The 24512-nt window shown below is 43.4% G+C and overlaps 1 protein-coding gene across 3 annotated transcripts in view; it reads left to right on the forward strand.

Moving 5' to 3' along the window:
• Nucleotides 1–24512, forward strand: part of NR1H4 (nuclear receptor subfamily 1 group H member 4) — a 329336-nt gene that overhangs the window by 288521 nt on the left and 16303 nt on the right. For all 3 annotated transcript variants that reach the window (XM_077265582.1, XM_077265583.1, XM_077265584.1), the window contains one exon: nucleotides 13963–14076. In XM_077265582.1, coding sequence (XP_077121697.1) covers nucleotides 13963–14076 — 114 coding nt within the window. The remainder of the gene's footprint in view (nucleotides 1–13962; nucleotides 14077–24512) is intronic.

Raw genomic sequence — 24512 nt, forward strand, 5'->3', positions numbered from 1 at the left:
CCCTGTGCTGGAAGCTCCCCTAGATAGACGAGCAGAATAACGTGCAGAGCGGACGCTCTGAATTCCTGAATAGGGAGCGCTGTTGTGGAACTATCAGGTCGGCTTACAGGAGACAGGGAGCAACGCTGTGGAACTTGTTGTATTATTATAGTGACAGAGACATACTGCTGTGGAATATACAGAGCTTCCCAGACATGGAGCTATTGCTGTGGAGACCTATATAAGATATTTATAAGCGGGAGCCAGAGTTGTGGAATCATATTTCTATTTTTATTATCATAAAGTGGCTGAGAGCATTTCAAACGCTGTGATTCAGTGTGCTATACTATATGTGTATATATATATATATATATATGTATATGTATATATATATATATATATATATATGTATATATAAACTCTCTACAAAGAGACAGGAGCAAGTGCTGTGGAATTATTTTGAGCTTACATCAGCTCACTGCCTTGGAAGACCTAATGCCATAGCACCACCTGGTGGCAGTATTATTATATTTTAACAACAACTGGGATCATATAGTCTACAGCTTCATTCAGTTTCAATATTTAACCCCTTAGTGACAGAGCCAATTTGGTACTTAATGACCGAGCCAATTTTTACAATTCTGACCAGTGTCACTTTATGAGGTTATAACTCTGGAACGCTTTATCGGATCCCGCTGATTCTGAGATTGTTTTTTCGTGACATGTTGTACTTCAAGTTAGTGGTAACATTTCTTCGATATTACTTGCGATTATTTATGAAAAAAATGGAAATATGGCGAAAAATTTTAAAATTTTGCAATTTTCAAACTTTTTATTTTTATGCCCTTAAATCAGAGAGATATGTCACAAAAAATAGTTAATAAATAACATTTCTCACATGTCTACTTTACATCAGCACAATTTTGGAAACAATTTTTTTTTTTGTTAGGGAGTTATAAGGGTTAAAAGTTGACCAGCAATTTCTCATTTTTACAACACCATGTTTTTTTTAGGGACCACATCACCTTTGAAGTGATTTTGAGGGGTCTATATGATAGAAAATAACCAAGTGTGACACCATTCTAAAAACTGCACCCCTCAAGCTGCTCAAAACCACATTCAAGAAGTTTATTAACCCTTTACGTACTTCACAGGAACTAAAACAATGTGGAAGAAAAAAATTAACATTTTACTTTTTTTTGCAAACATTTTACTTCAGAACCATTTTTTTTAATTTTCACAAGTGTAAAAACAGAAATTTAACCACAAATTTTGTTGTGCAATTTTTCCTGAGTACGCCGATACCCCATATGTGGAGGTAAACCACTGTTTGGGCGCACCGCAGAGCTTGGAAGTGAAGGAGCACCGTTTGACTGTTTCAATGCAGAATTGGCTGGAATTGAGATCGGACGCCATGTCGCGTTTGGAGAGCCCCTAATGTGCCTAAACAGTGGAAACCCCCCACAAGTGACACCATTTTGGAAACTAGACCCCCCAAGGAACTTATCTAGATGTGTGGTGAGCACTTTGAACCCCCAAGTGCTTCACAGAAGTTTATAACGTAGAGCCGTGAAAATAAAAAATCGCATTTGTTTTCACAAAAATGATTTTTTCGCCCACAAATTCTTATTTTCACAAGGGTAACAGGAGAAATTAGACCACAAAAGTTGTTGTGCAATTTCTCCTGAGTACGTCGATACCCCATATGTGGAGGTAAACCACTGTTTGGGCGCACCGCAGAGCTTGGAAGTGAAGGAGCACCGTTTGACTTTTTCAATGCAGAATTGGCTGGAATTGAGATCGGACGCCATGTCGCGTTTGGAGAGTCCCTGATGTGCCTAAACAGTGGAAACCCCCCACAAGTGATACCATTTTGGAAACTAGACCCCCCAAGGAACTTATCTAGATGTGTGGTGAGCACTTTGAACCCCCAAGTGCTTCACAGAAGTTTATAACGTAGAGCCGTGAAAATAAAAAATCTCATTTTTTCTACAAAAATGATCTTTTTGCCCCCAAATTTTTATTTTCACAAGGGTAACAGGAGAAATTAGACCACAAAAGTTGTTGTGCAATTTCTCCTGAGTACGTCGATACCCCATATATGGGGGTAAACCACTGTTTGGGCGCACTGCAGAGCTTGGAAGAGAAGGAGTGTCGTTTTACTTTTTCAATGTAGAATTGGCTGGAATTGAGATCGGACGCCATGTCACGTTTGGAGAGCCGCTGATGTGCCTAAACAGTAGAGACCCCCCACATATGACACCATTTTGGAAACTAGACCCCTTAAGGAACTTATCTAGATGTGTGGTGAGCACTTTAAACCCCCAGGTGCTTCACAGAAGTTTATAACGTAGAGCCGTGAAAATAAAAAAATCGCATTTTTTCTACAAAAATGATCTTTTTGCCTCCAAATTTTTATTTTACCAAGGGTAACAGGAGAAAATGGACCCCAGAAGCTGTTGTACAATTTGTCTTGAGTACGCCGACACCCCATATGTGGGGGTAAACCACTGTTTGGGCGCATGGCTGAGCTCGGAAGCAAAGGAGCGCCATTTGACTTTTCAATGCAAAATTGACTGGAATTGAGATCGGACGCCATGTCGCGTTTGGAGAGCCCCTGATGTGCCTAAACAGCAGAAACCCCCCAAAAGTGACCCCATTTTGGAAACTAGACCCCCCATGGAACTTATCTAGATGTGTAGTGAGAACTTTGAATGCCCAAGTGCATCACAGAAGTTTATAATGCAGAGTCGTGAAAATAAAAAATATATATTTTTTAACAATAAAGATTTTTTAGCCCCCAAGTTTTTATTTTCACAAGGGTAACAAGAGAAATTGGACCCCAAAAGTTGTTGTCCAATTTGTCCTGAGTATGCTGGTACCCCATATGTGGGGGTAAACCACTGTTTGGGCGCATGGCAGAGCTCAGAAGGGAAGGAGTGCCATTTTGGAATGCAGACTTTGATAGAATTGTCTGCGGGCGTTATGTTGCCTTTGCAGACCCCTAATGTAACAAAACAGTAGAAACCCCCAACAAGTGACCCCATTTTGGAAAATAGACCCCCCAAGGAACTTATCTAGATATGTGGTGAGAACTTTGAATGCCCAAGTGCTTCACAGAAGTTTATAATGCAGAGTAGTGAAAATAAAAAATATTTTTTTTCCCACAAAAAAGATTTTTTTAGCCCCCAAATTTTTATTTTCACAAGGGTAACAAGAGAAATTGGACCCCAAAAGTTGTTGTCCAATTTGTCCTGAGTATGCTGGTACCCCATATGTGGGGGTAAACCACTGTTTGGGCGCACGGCAGAGCTCGGAAGGGAAGGAGCGCCATTTTGCAATGCAGACTTTGATAGAATTGTCTGCGGGCGTTATGTTGCGTTTGCAGACCCCTAATGTACCTAAACAGTAGAAACCCCCACAAGTGACCAAATTTTGGAAACTAGACCCCCTAAGGAACTTATCTAGATATGTGGTGAGAACTTTGAAAGCTCAAGTGCTTCACAGAAATTTATAATGCAGAGTAGTGAAAATAAAAAAATATATTTTTTTCCAACAAAAAAGATTTTTAGCCCCCAAGTTTTTATTTTCACAAGGGTAACAGGAGAAATTGGACCCCAAAAGTTGTTGTCCAATTTATCCCGAGTACGCTGATGCCCCATATGTGGGGGTAAACCACTGTTTGGGCGCACGGCAGAGCTCAGAAGGGAGGGAGTACCATTTGACTTTTTTAGCGCAAAATTGGCTGTCGTGTTTGGAGACCCCCTGATGTACCTAAACAGTGGAAACCCCCCAATTCTAACTCCAACCCTAACCCCAACACAGCCCTAACCCTAATCTCAACCCGATCCATAATCCTAATCACAACCCTAACGATAATCACAACCCTAACCCCAAAACAGCCCTAATCTCAACCCTAACCATAACCCTAATCAAAACCCTAAATCCAACACACCCCTAACCCTAATCCCAACCCTAACCCTAATCCCAACCCTAATCCCAAACGTAACACTAATCCCAACCCTAATCCAAACCCTAACCCTAATCCCAACTCTAACCCTAACTTTAGCCCCAACCCTAACTTTAGCCCCAACCCTAACCATAACTTTAGCCCCCGTCGTCACAAAAAAAGTTCAATGTAACCTTTTTTTTGTACGTCGCGTCCGCCATTTCCGCGGATGCGTGGCCGTAACTCTGCCCCCTCCTCCCCAGGACAGACTGGGCAGCGGATGCGTTGAAAAACTGCATCCGCTGCCCACGTTGTGCACAATTTTCACAACGTGCGTCGGTACATCGGGCCGACGCATTGCGACCGCCCCGTACCGACGCAAGTGTGAAAGAAGCCTTAGGCTACTTTCAGACATAGCGCATTTTTGAGCGCTATTTTGCGGGCGCTTTTCAAAAATGCGCAATGTCATTTTCGTCTGCCGGCAAAGTGAATGAGAAATTCACTTTGCCGTTCAGACACACCGCAAAAAAACGCGGCGCTTTTGTCTGCAAACACGCCGGCGTAAAAAGAATTGACATGTCAATTCTTTACGCAGCGGCGTGTCTGCGTATCCCCCTAGGGCCCCATATTACCTTCCACACACAGCGCCTTTGTCCTGGGTGTCGGCGTCTTTGTACGGAGGGGTTGACACCCAGGACCGGACGTGACGTCGGACAGGAAGAGGGAAGCCCCCGCCCCCCAGTGAAGCAGCATGGAGTCCTTCTGTGTGTGTGTGTGCGTGTGTGTGCGTGTGTGTGCGTGTGTGTGTCCCCATGCGACGCTAGTGCCACCATTGTGCTAAGTCGCCGTATGGGACTACTACTCCCATCCGGTATTAGGATGGGAGAGTTGTCCCTGTGTCCGGCGACTTAGCACAATTGTAAAGTTACACAAAACACCTACACACAATACACATACATGACACACAGTACATACAACATATAACACAGAGTATATACTCACCAACAGCACACTTGTAGGCGAAGCCCTCGATCCTCCAGGAAAAAATCCAAAAATAATAAACCAAATTCATACTCCCTGTCCGCAGAATCCATAAAACGAGTGTCCCACGCCGATCGGCTGCTCTCCGGCGATACACTGCCAGGAGCGAAGCTCCTAGCAGTGTATCGCGTACTGTTCCGGAGTTCAATGGCTCCGGCGTCTCGGTTAACAGCAGTACAGCTGCGTTGAACTTTCCCACGCAGCACTGCCGTTAAGCGAGAGTGCCGGGGTCAATGACCGCCGGTAAACTCGCTCGCGCATGCGCAGTGACACACCGACAGGAACTATGGCTCCTGTCAGTGTGTTGCTGCAGCCGTGGAGAGCAGACATATCTCTGGATGTGTCTGTTCTCCATGGAAAATCTTGATACGTTGCACTTAAATATGTGGCAATTAAATACGTGACACGTGGCACTTATACGTGATACGTGTCACTTAAATACGTGGCACTGAAATACGTGATACGTGGCACTTTGATACGTGGCACGTGTCACTTAAATACGTGGCACTGAAATATGTGGCACGTGGCACTTTGATACGTGGCACGTGTCTCTTAAATACGTGGCACGTGGCACTGAAAGATGTGGCACGTGGCACTTTGATACGTGGCACGTGGCACTTTGATACGTGGCACTGAAATATGTGGCACGTGGCACTTTGATACGTGGCACGTGTCACTTAAATACGTGGCACGTGGCACTGAAATATGTGGCACGTGGCACTTTGATACGTGGCACTTTGATACGTGGCACGTGGCACTTTGATACGTGGCACGTGGCACTGAAATATGTGGCACGTGGCACTTTGATACGTGGCACGTGGCACTTTGATACGTGGCACGTGGCACTTTGATACGTGGCACGTGGCACTTTGATACGTGGCACGTGGCACTTTGATACGTGGCACGTGGCACTTTGATATGTGGCACTGAAATATGTGGCACGTGGCACTTTGATACGTGGCACGTGTCACTTAAATACGTGGCACGTGGCACTGAAATATGTAGGACACGTCGCACAAAAAAGTTACATGTAGTTTTTTTTGTGTCGACGGTCTGCCGAAGCACGACGCATCCGTCGCACGACGGATGCGACATGTGGCAATCCGTCGCAATGCGTCGCTAATGCAAGCCAATGGAGAAAAAACGCATCCTGCAAGCACTTTTGCAGGATGCGTTTTTTCTCCAACGACGCATTGCGACGGAAGCCAAAAAACGCTAGTGTGAAAGTAGCCTAACCCTAACCCTAGCCCTAACCCTAACCCTAAATTTAGCCCCAACCCTAACCCTAACCCTAACCCTAACCCTAACCCTAACCCTAATTTTAGCCCCAACTTGTCTTCTCCTGCCGGCCGGCAGATGGCAGCAGATGGCGGGCGCACTGCGCATGCGCCCGCCATGATGAAAAAGCCGGCTGGCAGGAGAAGACAGAAGAGGACCCAGGGACCCCGGGTGAGTATGTTAGGGTCCCCGAATCCCCCTATTTCTCTGTCCTCTGATGTGCGATCACATCAGAGGACAGAGAAATAACTGATCGCTTTTTTTTTTTTTTTTTTTTTGCGGTCGCCGGTAAACTGTTAATTACCGGCGATCGCAAAGCAGGGGTCGGTGCAAATCGACCCCGATCATGTTCTTTGGGGTCTCGGCTACCCCCGGCAGCCGAGACCCCAAAGAACATCCGGGTGCCGGGCGGCGGGCGTACTGCGCGTGCGCCCGCCATTTTTTCCCGGAAAAAAGATGGCGGCGCCCATGGGGAGACACGAGGAGCACCGGGGGAGGTAGGTAAGTATTGGGGGGCTATTGGGGGCCATCGGGGACCACATTTCTCTGTCCTCCGATGTGCGATCACATCGGAGGACAGAGAAATTAAACGGCAAATCGCGTTTTTTTTTTTTTTGTTGCGACCGCCGGTAAACGGTTAATTACCGGCGATCGCAACTCGGGGGTCGGTAAAAAACCCCCGAATCATGTTCTCTGGGGTCTCGGCTACCCTCGGCAACCGAGACCCCAGAGAAAATCCGACTCTGGGGGGCGCTATTCACTTTTTCCACAGCGCCGTTAATTAACGGCGCTGTGGTTTAAGTACCCTTAGCGGCCGCCGTTAAAAGGCGTATCGGCGGTCGTTAAGGGGTTAAAGAAACAGTCACTATTGTTATTACATAAATTACCACTACTCCTATTTATAACTTAGCCATCTAAAATGGATCAAAAAAAGGACACAAAGAAATTTACTGAAAATAAACAATCTTCACGTAACTCTTTTTCTCACTCCACAGAGGATATTTCAAATCGTTACAAACGCGACCATCCTAGATCTCCCAGATCACCTGCCAAACCATTTTCTCCCTCATCTGATAAACACAAAACACTTGGGATTACTTTCAGTGGCATTCCGAAACCAAACCCGCAAAAAACCCTGACCTCTCTTTCAACTAAAACCAACACTAATAGTTCTCAAAACACCAAAGAGAACAAAAAACAAACTTTCGTTGACCTGAATACTGCCTTCTCAGAAGGTATGGACACCTCCAAATCTAATAAAAGGTCCACATCAAACAGAGTCTCTACTGATGGTTCTGGTTCTGATGAATCTGATTTCTTTAGAGACTCTTCCCCTAATGAGAGCCCCGCCACTCGGAGAAAGATTGACTCAAAACAACTGCTGGATGAGGGGAAATTGGATTCTGACGAGAGTTTTCTTCAAAAAATCTCTGATCTCATCGATAGGAAATTGGAAGGTGGTCTAGAGAAATTCCAAAGTTCGTTTTCGGTGGTATGTGAGCGCATAACAGAAAGACTGGAAATAAGTGAAAAAAAGGTGAAGGACTTAGAAATTAGAACAGAAACTCTTGAGAAAGAAAATTCAGACATGAAAAGAGAACTCACAAATCTTCATTTTAAATTGGCTGATCTTGAGGATAGGAGCAGAAGGAACAATATTAAAATTCGTGGCATCCCTGAGGATATTCCACAAGCAGGCTTATCTGAGTATACCAAATCACTTTTTAAGTCAGCTGTACCAAACCTAACAGATTTGGATCTTTCTATAGACAGAATTCATAGACTCCCACGTCCTTCTAATGTCTCCCGTGATAAACCTAGAGACACCATTCTGAGGATCCACTTTTTCGAAACAAAAGAAAAGGTCCAGAACTTTCTAAGAGAAAAAGGTTCCTTCCCCGAGCCGTACGCTCACATAAAAATTTACGCGGACCTCTCGAAACACACAATTGAAGTACGTAGATCCTTCAGAGAGATCACCGCTAAAATGAGAGATAAGGGAATTCAATATAAATGGGGCTTTCCTACCAAATTATTGGTTCCGCACGGAGGGGGGATAATCCATTTGATCAGTCCGGAGGAAGGCCTTGACTTCCTCAACTTCATTTCTGAGAAGTCTCACAGCTAGAATGCAATCTTTGATACGCGTCACTCCGAAGCTCTCTAATATACACCATGGGGAAATTGGGAGTCTCTTTTTACACGAACTTTCCCCCATATTAGAAGAGATCTCACTGTGAGTGAGATCCTTCAAGAGAACTTTAGTGGGTTCTCACTCCTTACTGTTTAAGAGTTCATAATTTTGTTGTTTCAACTGTATGTAATAAACTTGTTCTTTTCACATTGCTTCTTATAGAGGAGAGGTCAGTTAGTGTCTAATGTCCCTACAGAGCCTGTCGTACAATGTCAGAGGTTTAAACAGCCCTTGGAAGAGATTTGCGGTGTGGAAAGAGATCAAGCAGAGCAAGGCAGATATCATATGCCTCCAAGAGGTCAAATTCATTGAAGGTAAACATCCTCCATTCGCACACAAAATCTATCCACATATCTTCTCTTCTTTACAACAAAAAAAGAGAGCCGGAGTAATCACCATAGTTAGGGACTCAGTTCCTTTCCAGCTAACAGAAGAAATCAAAGACCCGCAAGGCAGGTTCCATATCTTGGTCTGTCTGATAAACAATCATCCACATACTATTGTCAACATTTATGCCCCAAACACTAGACAGAAAATCTTCCTCAATAAACTTTTAAAAAGAATTAAGGCACACCAAAAAGGGGTTCTGCTCCTAATGGGGGATTTCAACATTGTCCCGGATGGGCGCATTGATTCCTCCTCAGCCACTCGCCATCTGGCGCCTTCCATAAATGACTGGATGAGGAATAATGAGTTATATGACGCTTTTCGATGCCTCAACTCCTCTTCCCGGGAGTACTCACACTACTCCTCTGTCCATAAGACTTCTGCGAGGATTGACCTGGTCTTAACGGACATTTTTTCCCTGCCTAAATTCAAAAAAGTAGCCATCCTAGATAAATCATTTTCTGATCATTCCCCAGTGTTGACGGAAATTAGCCTTTTCCCGCCGTTCCAAAATTCTCACACATGGAAATGCAACGCTAGTCATCTTAATATCCCCGAATTCAAAACAGAATTAGAGGAAACCATTAGGAATTACTTTGTCGACAATGACACTGAGGGAATTGACCCCTTCACACTCTGGAATGCCCACAAGGCTGTTCTGAGAGGTAAACTCATACAGATCTCTTCCATATGTAACAGAAGGAGGAGAGAGAACATAAAAAACCTACAATTACAAATTAAAATTAAAGAAGAAGCCCAAAATAGCCTTCCCTCGCCATCTTCGGATATCCATACTGATATCCTTAAACTCAGGCAAAAACTGCAAGCGACTATCCAATCGGATTTTGATTCATTAATTAAAACATCTAAATTCAAAGTGTACTCCTCTTTAAATAAGCCGACAAAATTCATGATGAATAAGCTTAAAAGAGAGAGAATTAAAAATAGAGTAACAAAAATTCAAAATCCACAAGGAGAATTTAAATATCACCCAAAAGAAATTGCTGATACCTTTGCAGAATTTTATCATAACCTTTATAACCTCAAATTAGATTCCAGTACTCCCCAACCAGATAAAGCAGCTATTGAAGAATTTTTGAAGGACATGCACCTTCCTAAAATAGACCCGGTAGATCTGGATTTCCTATCCGCACCTTTCCATACTGATGAAATAAAAAATATAATTCAAAATTTAAAGTCACAAAAAGCCCCTGGACCTGATGGTTTTGTTGGTGAATATTACAAAATTTTCTCAGATGCCCTGTCCCCGCATCTGGAAAAGATCTTTAACAGAGCATCTGTTAACGGCTCCTTTCCAAAGGAAATGTTAGAGGCAACTATAGTCATGATCCCCAAGAGCCAAAACGATTTAGACAAGGTCCAAAATTATAGGCCCATCTCTCTTATTAATTGTGACCTTAAAATTTACTCAAAAATTCTTGCTGAGAGATTGAAGATTGTCCTTCCCAAGCTGATCCACAATGATCAATTGGGTTTCATCATGGGAAGACAAACTTCAGATGGGACCAGAAGGCTTATTAATATTATCAATAAAATAAACATATCTAAAATCCCTTCTTTAATAATTACACTAGACGCTGAAAAAGCATTCGATCGAGTCAATTGGAAATATCTCAAAGCTGTCTTGACCCGTTTTGGCTTTGGGGATGGATTAATCACATCCATATTTGCTCTATATTCTTTTCCTAACGCGCGGATCTATATCAACAACCATATGTCTAAAACCTTTTCAATAAGTAATGGTACCAGGCAGGGGTGCCCATTGTCACCCCTTCTATTCGCGCTGGCTATCGAACCTTTGGCGATCCAAATCAGGAACAATGATTTAATCAAGGGTATCAGCACTACTCATCGTCAACACAAAATTAGTCTCTTCGCAGATGACCTGCTACTTTCCCTTTCGGACCCAGTTATTTCAGTTACAAATGTGTTGGAAACTCTGAAATTTTTCTCTAGGGTTTCCTACTTTAAAATTAACAATAAAAAATCCAAGCTACTTCAATTTAACTTGGACAAGCAATCTGAGGATCTCTTAAGAACAAAAACGGGCTTCACCTGGGAAGAGACTGAAATCTCATATCTTGGTATATCTTTCGCTAAAAACTTCTCTTTCACCGTTAAAAGTAACATTAGGAAAATATTAAAAACTATCTCACAAGATTTTCTCATTTGGACTAAGTCTGAGCTGACATGGACTGGTAAAGTTCTTGCAGCCAAGACAATTGTCCTCCCCAAAATCTTTTACCTGTTTAGATCACTTCCACTATCAATCCCTACTGCCCTCTTAAACAAAATCCAAGAGTCGATTAATTCATTCATATGGGGTAACAAAAGAGCGAGGGTGGCTAAAAATATTCTATATAAAAATAAATCCAGAGGTGGCTTGGGACTACCGAACATTCGGGCCTACTACCTTAGCAATCTCATAAAGCAAAGCCACACTTGGTTTAATCACTCTTCAAAGCCGGCTTGGGTAGATTTGGAAACCTCTTATAACAACTACCGCCCCCTAAAATACTGTATATATGATAGAATATTTAAATCCAAACCCCCTAGCTCTTCACACCCCATTATAGAAGCTATTTCTGCCGCTTGGATTAAATTGGCAAGACCCAAGAGAGGCTCCAATAAATCAGAAAATTTATACAACTTTCCACTCAAACTTCTTACAGACCTCTATGATTCCCAGTTACCAGCGAACTGGCCAGGACTGGGTATCAAGAAAGTCAAAGACTTATATGACGGTAACTTTACTACCTTTGAAAAATTAAAAACAAAATTCAATCTTCCGTCTTCGGATTTCATGGCATATATTATGCTAAAAGAACAAATTAATAAATTCATAAAGGGGCCATATTCCAAAGCAGAAATAGCAACCTTACTCCTGAATAATATTGACCATAAGTTGTTTTGGAGTACTAAGTATCTTTACAATTATTTTAACAACGATACTTCTTTTACTAAACATTCCTATTTCAACCGCTGGGAAAAGGATCTGAGAATGCCTATCAGTAAAGAGCATTGGGAAAGGGCTATAATCAATACCTACACATCTAATATATCACTTACACTCCATGAATCCTTCTTCAAGTTATTGACTAGATGGTATCTGACTCCGGTAAGGTTGTCTCACTTTAATAACGCACATTCCCCTCTCTGTTGGAGAGAATGTGGGTTTCCAGGTAGTTTGCTGCACTTATTTTGGAGCTGTCCAAAAATTAAACCCCTCTGGACACAGATATCCATCTACATTAATAAAATCCTCAATAAAAATTTTTCTCTCACCCCTCAATCTGCCTTGCTCTCTATTGACCTGGACTGTATACACCCTTCCCTAAGATATGTGATTGTACACATATTTTTAGTTACAAAAAATCTGATTGCCCTCTATTGGAAGAATAAAATGGTGCCGGGACTCTCTGACATTGTCGACAGGCTCTATCTCCATAATTCATTGGAACGCAGATTTGCAGTCGTAAACGGAAACTTATCCAAGTACGGTTTAAAATGGGACAGGTGGAATGCTATGTTTCCTCAAACATAGATTGTCTTTTGACTTATCTGTTGTTATTGGGTCATTTGATTTTCTTTTTTTAGGTATCTCCTCTATTGCTAATTTGTTATACCAACTTCTAAGTGGGTTCTTGGGTTTTCTACATTCCCTGTTGGCGATGTCTGAGATTGTATTTACTTATAATGGAAGTTATGGTTTTACTTCTTATCCCATCTTGGAAAATAATATTGGAATTAAAGTTCTCCAGTTTTTTCCTTGGTTTACTTCCCTTTACCCTTCCCTCTCCCTCCCCTCCTCCCCTCCCTTATCCCACCATTTCCCTTACCTTTATAAAATGTATATTTCTTCATGTATTTGACATTTCTCTGTATAATGTTTAATAATAAAAATTATTTGAAAACAAATACTGAATGTGTGAACGTGGCCTTAAGGTGTTTACGCTGGAATTCTGCTGTAGAATACATTAATAAGTCACAATATTTTTGCGATTGTAAGTTGAGAAAAAAGTGACTTTTTGCATTTAACGTCATTCCCAGCTAGCTATGCGAGTATGGTCGGAGCATGAACGGGATAAAGCATGGCTATGTCTGTCCATCAAGTTCATGACCAGTTACACCAGAGACTTGGATCAATGTCAGACAAGTCTCTGTTATTTTGTGCGGACCAATCGGTCAGAAAAATTACACAGACAAGTGAACTAATCCACAGATTATAATTATATATCAGGTAAGAGTTGTATCTCTGTAAAACACGGATAGAACTAGAACAGATATTAGAAAAACTGACGTCTGAAAGAGCCCTTAAAAACACAAAAAAATAAGGCATTTGAAAAAAGAAAAAACTATGTATATACCCCTTTAGGGTATATTCACACTATGGTTTTTTTTTACAGTAGTCAGCTTTGTATTAAAGTGAAAGATACTTCAGGCATTGCTCCTGCCTGTTTTTTTTTTAATTTTGACAAAGGGTAGGAAGCCTTCAAGAAGTAAAACAAAGCCAAATCATTATAAGAAGCGTAGTGAAGCGGTGTTCACGCTGTGCAGTGATGAGGCAGTGACCCAAGTTCAAAACAAAACTTGTTTCATATCCAAAAACTCACAGTGCACAGCATGCTGTATCCTCTGGATCGCAGCCGGGAAAACAAAAGACAGTCTGGGACCGCTTGCCATGAGCGTCCATACTGCCGTGTACGCAGGGGTGCCAGACTCTTTGGCTCCTCTTGACCCTGTGTTGCCTCACACAGGGAGTGCTCTGCAGACCAACTGCTCTGTCTGCTTACAAGACCAAAACTGACACACCTCTCCCTGTACTACAGGGCTTTTAATCAGTCACTGCTTCACCATTGTAATCACAGCTACACCTGTGACTACAATGCCCCCTCATGGCCTCACTACCCCTCTGTGTGAGAGAACAAACAATGACCCCTACCTGTGACACCAGTCACTGCCTCACAAAGCCTGTATTCACACAAGACTGTTCAGGGATTGACAATTTATTGTAAGTTTATTGATTCCTGATGCAATTATAGGGTAATAGGAAACACAGGGGTACTATAAAGTAAGCACATTAACAAGACTGATTCAAAGTGTTTTATTCTAGGCTTACCACACGAGTACATCATTCCAATGTTCAATTTTTATAAAAGTCTTGGAGAACTGAAAATGATTGAGGAGGAATATGCTATTTTGTCGGCAATAGTTATTCTTACACCAGGTATGTTGTCTCTATATATATAAATATAAATTTCATAATACATTGCAGCTATAAATGTATGATCGATCACATGTGGAGCTCACAGAAACATACCTTAAAAATGCACCAGTTATTACAGGGGTGTTACATATGGACTACTAGGGCTTTTGTGTGCATGGCACTATTGGCCAATATATGCAGTCCCCCTGATATTCTATAGCACCATATCTATGGGGGGTGCACTTTTATTGGCTGCCTATTACTCTCTCTGACTACGGCCGGGGACACACTTAACGTATAAAAAAACGGTCCGTTTTTCACGGCCGAGAATCGCACAAATGTTTCAAAAACAGTGATCCGTGTGCAGTGCGAGGATGCAATTTCCTCGCATCAAATGATCCGTGTGACATCCGTGTGACATCCGTATGGCATCCGTATGCCGAGATTTTCTCGCAAGCTTGCAAAACCGACATCTAATGGATTTATGTGCTCAATTGTTCGGGAAAACATATATACAGTATATATATATATATATATATATATATATATATATATATATATGTGTCATTGAGACACATATATATATATTCTGTATTTATATTTCATTCAGCGCGATATCTGTGAACAGCCGGTAATTCAATTGCCGTCTTTGCATTTCTCCTTCACAAACCCGACAGGATATGAGACATGGTTTACATACAGTAAACCATCTCATATCCCCCTTTTTTTTGCATATTCCACACTACTAATGTTAGCAGTGTGTATGTGCAAAATTTGGCCGCTGTAGCTGCTAAAATAAAGGGTTAAATGGCGGAAAAAATTGGCGTGGGCTCCCGCGCAATTTTCTCCGCCAGAATGGTAAAGCCAGTGACTGAGGGCAGATATTAATAGCCAGGAGAGGGTCCATGGTTATTGGCCCCCCCGTGGCTAAAAACATCTGCCCCCAGCCACCCCAGAAAAGGCACATCTGGAAGATGCGCCTATTCTGGCACTTGGCCACTCTCTTCCCACTCCCTGTAGCGGTGGGCTATGGGGTAATGAAGGGTTAATGCCACCTTGCTATTGTAAGGTGACATTAAGCCAGATTAATAATGGAGAGGCGTCAATTATGACACCTATCCATTATTAATCCAATTGTTTGAAAGGGTTAAAAAACACACACACACATGATTAAAAGGTATTTTAATGAAATAAACACAGCGGTTGTTTTAATAATTTATTGCTCTCTCATTCCATTTTCAGACCCTCGCTTGGCAAAACAATAAACACACAAGATACATACCCTCTCTGATGAACTGTCACGTCCCACGAAGTAATCCATCTGAAGGGGTTAACTAATATTACAGGCAGAGCTGCGATAAACCACTCGCTCGTGCCTGTAATCCCCGGGTGCTGAAAGGAAAGCAGTGATCTATACTTACATTCAGTCGCGGTGATGCGCCCCTGCTGGATGTTCTCATGAACTGCAGCCTGGGAACTTTTTCCCACGCTCCAGGTCATATGAGGACATCCACCAGGGGGCGCATCACCGCGACTGAATGTAAGTATAGATCACTGCTTTCCTTTCAGCACCCGGGGATTACAGGCACGAGCGAGTGGTTTATCGCAGCTCTGCCTGTAATATTAGTTAACCCCTTCAGATGGATTACCGCGTGGGACGTGATCGGACATCAGAAGGTATGTATATTGTGTGTTTATTATTTTGTCAAGCGAGGGTGTTGCTGATGGATTGAGAGAGCAATAAATTATTAAAACAACCGCTGTGTTTATTTCATTAAAATACTTTTAAATCATGTGTGTGTGTGTTTTTTAACCCTTTCATACAATTGGATTAATAATGGATAGGTGTCATAATTGACGCCTCTCCATTATTAATCTGGCTTAATGTCACCTTACAATAGCAAGGTGGCATTAACCCTTCATTACCCCATAGCCCACCGCTACAGGGAGTGGGAAGAGAGTGGCCAAGTGCCAGAATAGGCGCATCTTCCAGATGTGCCTTTTCTGGGGTGGCTGGGGGCAGATGTTTTTAGCCACGGGGGGGCCAATAACCATGGACCCTCTCCTGGCTATTAATATCTGCCCTCAGTCACTGGCTTTACCACTCTGGCGGAGAAAATTGCGCGGGAGCCCACGCCAATTTTTTCCGCCATTTAAACCTTTATTTTAGCAGCTACAGCGCTGAAATTTTGCACATACACACTACTAACATTAGTAGTGTGGAATATGCAAAAAAAAGGGGGATATGAGATGGTTTACTATATGTAAACCATGTCTCATATCCTGTCGGGTTTGTGAAGGAGAAATGCAAAGCCGGCAATTGAATTACCGGCTTTTCTATAGAACACCGCTGCGTATTTCTCGCAATGCACACGCATGGTCCGTGTGTAATCCGATTTTTTCTCGCTCCCATAGACTTGCATTGGCGAGTCTCGGCCGAGATACGCTGACAATCGCAGCCTGCTGCGAGTTCCCTCGGATCCGAAATACGGTGGAGAAAATATCGGATGATGGGAGCTGGACCATAGATTAACATTGGGCCGAGTGCTATGCGATTTTTTATCGCATAGCACTCGTCCGTATTACGGTCTAGTGTGACCCCGGCCTACTACACTTGATTTGCATGCTTGTAACAATAGTACAATCCTATACCATACGATACATATTCTTTGTGGCCCTTAAGATTTTTTTATGTTTTTGTTATTATTTCATTCCAATGTATGTTTTTTAATGAATATGTAATAAATGATTAATTTAATGATTAATTTTTAAGGAATATTTCTGAGAGCTACTATGATATAACTGCTTTGTGTATTTTCTAAATCTGTCTGTGAATTATAATCTCCCGTGGTAGATTTGTTGTAGAAACTTCTGCCAATAACTGTTCCATTCATCTGAAGCATGTCTGCAGCATATGCAGAAATTTCTGCAATATACAGTATATAAAAGTGAGTACACCCCTCACATTTTTGTAAATTTGTTATATCTTTTCATTGGACAACACTGAAGATATGACACTTTGTTACAATGTAAAGTAGTCAGTGTAAATTTGATGTGCTTTCTAAATAACTCAACACAGCCGTTAATATCTAAATCGCTGACAACACAAGTGAGTAGTACACCACCCAAGGTGTAAGGGCTGGAGGAACACCACAAGTGAACCCACTGGACCGGAAGCACGCCGCGGAATTGTGAGTATAGCATTAGTCGGGGGGAGACAGCGAGAGAGGCGCGGCGTGACACAAGGTAAAATGGTCAAATTGTGCCCAATTAGCTATTTTCCTCCCCAGTGTCATGTGACTTTACAAGATCTCATGTGTAAATGGGGATCAGGTGTGTAAAATTTGGTGTTATTGCTCTCACATGCTCTCATATTGATCACTGGAAGTTCAACGTGGCTCCCTATTGAGCATCTGTGAGACATCCTCGAATGGAAGGGTGGAGGAACCCAACGTCTCTAACATTCACCAGCTGCGTGACGTTAAGAGAGTTAAGGCAGTGCTTGAAAATAATGATGCTCACAAAAATATTGACACTTTGGGCACAATTTGGCCATTTTCACTTAGGGGTGTACTCACTTTTATTGCCAGCGATTTAGTAATTAATTGCTGTACCCTGAGTTATTTAGATGGTACGCCAGATTTACACTGTTATACAAGCTGTACACCAACTACTTTAGGCCTTCTTCACGCGTCCGTTTTTTAAGGACTGCAAATATGGACACACACCCATTGTTCTCAATGGTAGTGTGCAAATGTGTCAGTGTAAAACACCCGAAGACATGTCAGGTTTTTTTTGCACAGCACCAACAAAATGTGTGCCACACATGTGTACCCTGATGCCATCTGTGTATCATCAGCATGACACGTACCGGAGCCTGACAACAAGCGGTATTGTTACCACTATACTTACCTCTACCTGTCCCAGGGCTGTCTCTGCCGGCGCCGTGCTCGCTGCTCCTTCTTCCTCCGCAGTCGTCGCTCCTGTGTCCGCTCCTTCCTGGTCTGGTTCCCGGTGCGTGTCTCTTCGGGCGTGTCGGCACGCCTCCCCTCTGCAGCCTGTCACGCGCCCTGTCTCCTCCCGTTCTCTCCTTAGAGACACTCCTCCTTATCCTATGCTGCAACCTGACCCGGCAGTGTTCTTTGGCCAATGGGGTTTGGCATCTTGTATTTCAGGCCGCCATCACCTTGTGGAGGCACCTGACTGTTGAGTTTTACTCTGAGTTTCTGCTCTGGTTTTGCTCGTCTTTCCAGGCCCGTCCTGCTGTCTTTGGTCTGACCTCTGATCGCAGTCTCTTTACCGCTTCCCCAGCTTCTCGTTCCATACACTCCCTTTACCCCTGCATGTTCTGGTTTCTTTGTTCACCGCTTCCTTGGTCACCTCTCCCATACGTCCTCTGCTCCGTTCCTTGTCCAGTTCTCCTGTCCCATCCTGTTCCCTCCTTTCCTGAGCCGATCCCTGGTCCTGGCATCCGTGGTACTTGAGGCCTCCGAGTTTGCTTCCTAACTGTCCCTGTATAGGGGTTGTCTATACTAGTTCGTGTTATGATCCGGTGACCGTGGAGCCGCATGAGAGAATTTCTCAGGAGTAGGTGGTACCTGTACTGACCGCAAACCCTAAACTAACACCGCAACTAGAAGTAGCCGTGGGATGTACCTAACAAGTCCTAGACACCTCGACACAGCCGGAGGACTAAATACCCCTATAGATGGAAATGGGAATTCTATCTTGCCTCAGAGCAGAACCCCAAAGGATAGGCAACCCCCCACAAATATTGACTGTGAGTATAAGAGGAAAGACACACGCAGGCAGAAAAACAGGATTTAGCAAAAGAGGCACTTCTAGCTAAATAGAAAAGGACAGGACAGAATTCTAAGCGGTCAGTATTAAAATCCTAAAAATATCCACAGCAGATAATACAAATATTCTACATCTAACTAAAGACATAGAAAGTATATCTGCATCTCCTGAGAATCCAGCATGACTGAAAAATCCAAGCAAAGTCTAAGCTGGACAAAAACACAATGAATTGCACTGAATTGCAAAGCACACTGCATGTGTGCACAGAGACAAAAAAACAGACACTTATCTTAGCTGAATTGGCAGCAGGGCATGAGGAGCCAGAGAGAGATGCAATCCCTCCAAGAACAATGGACAACTGGCAAGGACTCATGGATCCTGCAAACCTAAATACCTAGTGGAGCTGCAATCAGCAGAAACACCTGCCCTGGACTACAACCCCAAGACAACTGCACTACCACCAACAACCACCGGAGGGAGCCCAAGAGCAGAATTCACAACAGTACCCCCCCCCTTGAAGAGGGGTCACCAAACCCTCACCAGAGCCCCCAGGCCGATCAGGACGAGCCAGATGAAAGGCACGGACCAAATCAGCAGCATGGACATCAGAGGCAAAAACCCAAGAATGATCCTCCTGGCCATAACCCTTCCATTTGACAAGGTACTGAAGCCTCCGCCTCGAAAAGCGAGAATCCAAAATCTTCTCAACCACATACTCCAACTCCCCATCAACCAACACAGGAGCAGGAGGATCAACAGAGGGAACAACGGGCACCACATATTTCCACAATAAAGATCTATGGAAAACATTATAAATGGCAAAAGAGGCCGGAAGGGCCAAACGAAAAGACACCGGATTGATAATCTCAGAAATCCTATAAGGACCAATAAATCGAGGCTTAAACTTAGGGGAAGAAACCTTCATAGGAACATGACGGGAAGACAACCAGACCAAATCCCCAACCCGAAGCCGGGAACCAACACACCGACGACGGTTAGCAAAACGCTGAGCCTCCTCCTGAGACAACATCAAATTGTCCACCACATAAGCCCAAATCTGCTGCAACCTATCAACCACAGAATCCACACCAGGACAATCAGAAGGCTCAACTTGTCCCGAAGAAAAACGAGGATGAAAACCAAAATTACAAAAGAAGGGCGAAACCAAGGTAGCCGAACTAGCCCGATTATTAAGGGCAAACTCGGCCAATGGCAAGAAAGCCACCCAATCATCCTGATCAGCAGACACAAAGCATCTCAAATAAGTTTCCAAAGTCTGATTAGTTCGCTCGGTCTGGCCATTTGTCTGAGGATGAAATGCAGAAGAAAAAGACAAATCAATGCCCAGCCTAGCACAAAAGGCCCGCCAAAACCTAGAAACAAACTGGGAACCTCTGTCGGACACAATATTCTCCGGAATACCATGCAAACGAACCACATGCTGAAAAAACAACGGAACCAAATCAGAAGAGGAAGGCAATTTAGGCAAAGGCACCAAATGAACCATCTTAGAAAACCGGTCACAAACCACCCAGATAACCGACATCCTCTGGGAAACCGGAAGATCCGAAATAAAATCCATAGAAATATGCGTCCAGGGCCTCTCAGGGACCGGCAAAGGCAAAAGCAACCCACTAGCACGGGAACAACAAGGCTTGGCCCGCGCACAAGTTCCACAGGACTGCACAAAAGAACGCACATCACGCGACAAAGAAGGCCACCAAAAGGACCTACCAACCAAATCTCTAGTACCAAAAATACCAGGATGGCCAGCCAACACAGAACAATGAACCTCAGAAATCACTCTACTAGTCCATCTATCAGGAACAAACAGTTTCCCCACTGGACAGCGGTCAGGTTTGTCAGCCTGAAATTCCTGCAGAACCCGTCGCAAATCAGGGGAAATGGCAGAAAGGACCACCCCTTCCTTCAGAATGCCGACCGGCTCAAGTACCTCAGGAGAATCAGGCAAAAAACTCCTAGAGAGGGCATCAGCCTTAATATTCTTAGAACCCGGAAGATACGAGACCACGAAATCAAAACGGGAGAAAAACAGGGACCATCGAGCCTGTCTAGGATTCAGCTGTTTGGCAGATTCGAGGTAAATCAGATTTTTATGATTGGTCAAGACCACAATACGGTGCTTGGCTCCCTTAAGCCAATGTCGCCATTCCTCAAACGCCCACTTCATAGCCAACAACTCCCGATTGCCGACATCATAATTGCGTTCAGCAGGCGAAAACTTACGGGAAAAGAAGGCACACGGTTTCATCAAGGAACCATCAGAATTCCTCTGAGACAAAACGGCCCCTGCCCCAATCTCAGAAGCGTCAACCTCAACCTGAAACGGAAGAGAAACATCTGGCTGATGCAACACCGGGGCAGAAGTAAATCGGCGTTTAAGCTCCTGAAAGGCAGAGACAGCCACAGAGGACCAATTCGATACATCAGCGCCTTTCTTCTTCAAATCGGTCAAGGGTTTAACCACACTGGAGAAGTTAGCAATGAAACGGCGATAAAAATTAGCAAAGCCCAAAAATTTCTGAAGGCTCTTCACGGATGTGGGCTGAATCCAATCATGAATGGCCTGAACCTTAACCGGATCCATCTCTATAGATGAGGGAGAAAAAATGAAGCCCAAAAAAGAAACCTTCTGCACTCCAAAGAGACACTTAGACCCCTTCACAAACAAAGCATTATCACGAAGGATCTGAAATACCATCCTGACCTGTTTCACATGAGACTCCCAATCATCGGAAAAAAATAAGATATCATCCAAATATACAATCATGAATTTATCAAGATAATTCCGGAAGATATCATGCATGAAGGACTGAAAAACAGATGGAGCATTAGAGAGCCCGAATGGCATCACAAGGTATTCAAAATGGCCTTCGGGCATATTAAACGCAGTTTTCCATTCGTCACCCTGCTTAATACGAACAAGATTATATGCCCCCCGAAGGTCAATATTAGTAAACCAACTAGCCCCCTTAATCCTGGCAAACAAATCGGAAAGCAAAGGTAAAGGGTATTGAAACTTGACCGTGATCTTATTCAAGAGGCGATAATCAATTCAGGGTCTCAAGGAGCCATCCTTCTTAGCAACAAAAAAAAATCCCGCTCCCAACGGTGAAGAAGATGGCTGAATATGCCCTTTCTCCAAAGACTCCTTAACATAACTCCGCATGGCTGTATGTTCAGGCACAGACAGGTTGAAAAGTCGGCCCTTAGGAATCTTACAGCCTGGCATCAAGTCAATAGCACAATCACAGTCCCTATGCGGTGGAAGGGAACTGGACTTGGGCTCATCGAATACATCCTGAAAATCAGACAAAAACTCTGGAACTTCAGAAGAGGAGGAAGAGGAGATTGACATCACAGGAACATCATTATGAACCCCCTGACAACCCCAACTAGTCACAGACATAGACTTCCAATCCAACACAGGATTATTTATCTGCAACCATGGAAAACCCAGCACAATAGCATCATGCAAATTATGCAACACCAGAAAACGACAATCTTCCTGATGGGCTGGCGCCATGCACATGGTCACCTGTGTCCAAAACTGGGGTTTATTTTTAGCCAAAGGTGTAGCATCAATGCCCCTTAAAGGAATAGGGTTCTGCAAAGACTGCAAGGGGAAACCACAACGCCTGGCAAATTCAAAGTCCATTAAGTTCAAAGCGGCGCCTGAATCCACAAACGCCATGACAGAAAATGACGACAATGAGCAGATCAAGGTCACAGATAACAGAAATTTAGGTTGTACAGTTCCGATGGTAACTGAACTAGCGATTCTCTTTGTACGCTTTGGGTAGACTGAAATGACATGAGAAGCATCGCCACAATAAAAACACAACCTATTCTGACGTCTGAATCCTTGTCGTTCCGTTCTAGACAGAATCCTATCACACTGCATAGGCTCAGGCATCTGCTCTGAGGACAACGCCACAGCACGCACATTTCTGCGCTCCCGCAAGCGCCGATCAATCTGAATGGCCAGAGACATAGAATCACTCAGACCAACAGGCGTGGGAAACCCTACCATAACATCTTTAACAGATTCAGAAAGACCCTTTCTGAAAATTGCCGCCAAAGCATCCTCATTCCATTTAGTCAGCACAGACCATTTTCTAAATTTCTGACAATACAATTCTGCCGCTTCTTGACCCTGAGACAGGGCCAACAAGGTCTTCTCCGCTTGATCCACAGAATTTGGTTCATCATATAATAATCCTAGAGCCTGAAAAAAGGCATCTACATTAAGCAAGGCTGGATTCCCAGATTCCAGGGAAAATGCCCAATCCTGAGGGTCGCCACGCAGCAGGGAGATGACAATTTTAACCTGCTGAATGGGATCACCAGAGGAACGAGGCTTCAGAGCAAAAAACAGTTTACAGTTGTTTTTAAAACTCAAAAATTTGGACCTGTCCCCAAAAAACAAATCAGGAGTAGGCTCTAAAAGCGGAGTCTGAACAATATAATCAGAAATACCCTGTACCCTAGCAGCAAGCTGGTCTACACGAGAAACTAATCCCTGAACATCCATGCTAGCACAAGACTCCTCAGTCACCCAGAGGAAAAGAGGAAAGAAAAGACAAAGCAGGCTACAGAAAAAAAAATGGCTCTTTCTTCCCTTCTTCTGAGATGCATTTAACTCATTGTTGGCCAGTTGTACTGTTATGATCCGGTGACCTTGGAGCCGCATGAGAGACTTTCTCAGGAGTAGGTGGTACCTGTACTGACGGCAAACCCTAAACTAACACCGCAACTAGAAGTAGCCGTGGGATGTACCTTAGAAGTCCTAGACACCTCGACACAGCCGGAGGACTAAATACCCCTATAGATGGAAATGGGAATTCTATCTTGCCTCAGAGCAGAACCCCAAAGGATAGGCAGCCCCCCACAAATATTGTCTGTGAGTATAAGAGGAAAGACACACGCAGGCAGAAAAACAGGATTTAGCAAAAGAGGCACTTCTAGCTAAATAGAAAAGGACAGGACAGAATTCTAAGCGGTCAGTATTAAAATCCTAAAAATATCCACAGCAGATAATACAAATATTCTACATCTAACTAAAGACATAGAAAGTATATCTGCATCTCCTGAGAATCCAGCATGACTGAAAAATCCAAACAAAGTCTAAGCTGCACAAAAACACAATGAATTGCACTGAATTGCAAAGCACACTGCATGTGTGCACAGAGACAAAAAAACAGACACTTATCTTAGCTGAATTGGCAGCAGGGCATGAGGAGCCAGAGAGAGATGCAATCCCTCCAAGAACAATGGACAACTGGCAAGGACTCATGGATCCTGCAAACCTAAATACCTAGTAGAGCTGCAATCAGCAGAAACACCTGCCCTGGACTACAACCCCAAGACAACTGCACTACCACCAACAACCACCGGAGGGAGCCCAAGAGCAGAATTCACAACAAGTTCGCTCACTTGGAGGAGGTTCGGTATCACGGTCCAGTGGGTCCACTCTTGTCCACCACCGCTTCTGGCATAACAGTCCGCCTCTGGCATAAGAGGTATACAGTGAAGGAAATTATTATTTCATCCCTTGCTGATTTTGTAAGTTTGATTACTGACAAAGACATGAACAGTCTATAATTTTAAGGGTAGGTTAATTTTAACATTGAGAG

Source organism: Ranitomeya variabilis, chromosome 5 (assembly GCF_051348905.1).
Source record: "Ranitomeya variabilis isolate aRanVar5 chromosome 5, aRanVar5.hap1, whole genome shotgun sequence".
In the NCBI taxonomy this organism is placed as follows: domain Eukaryota; kingdom Metazoa; phylum Chordata; class Amphibia; order Anura; family Dendrobatidae; genus Ranitomeya; species Ranitomeya variabilis.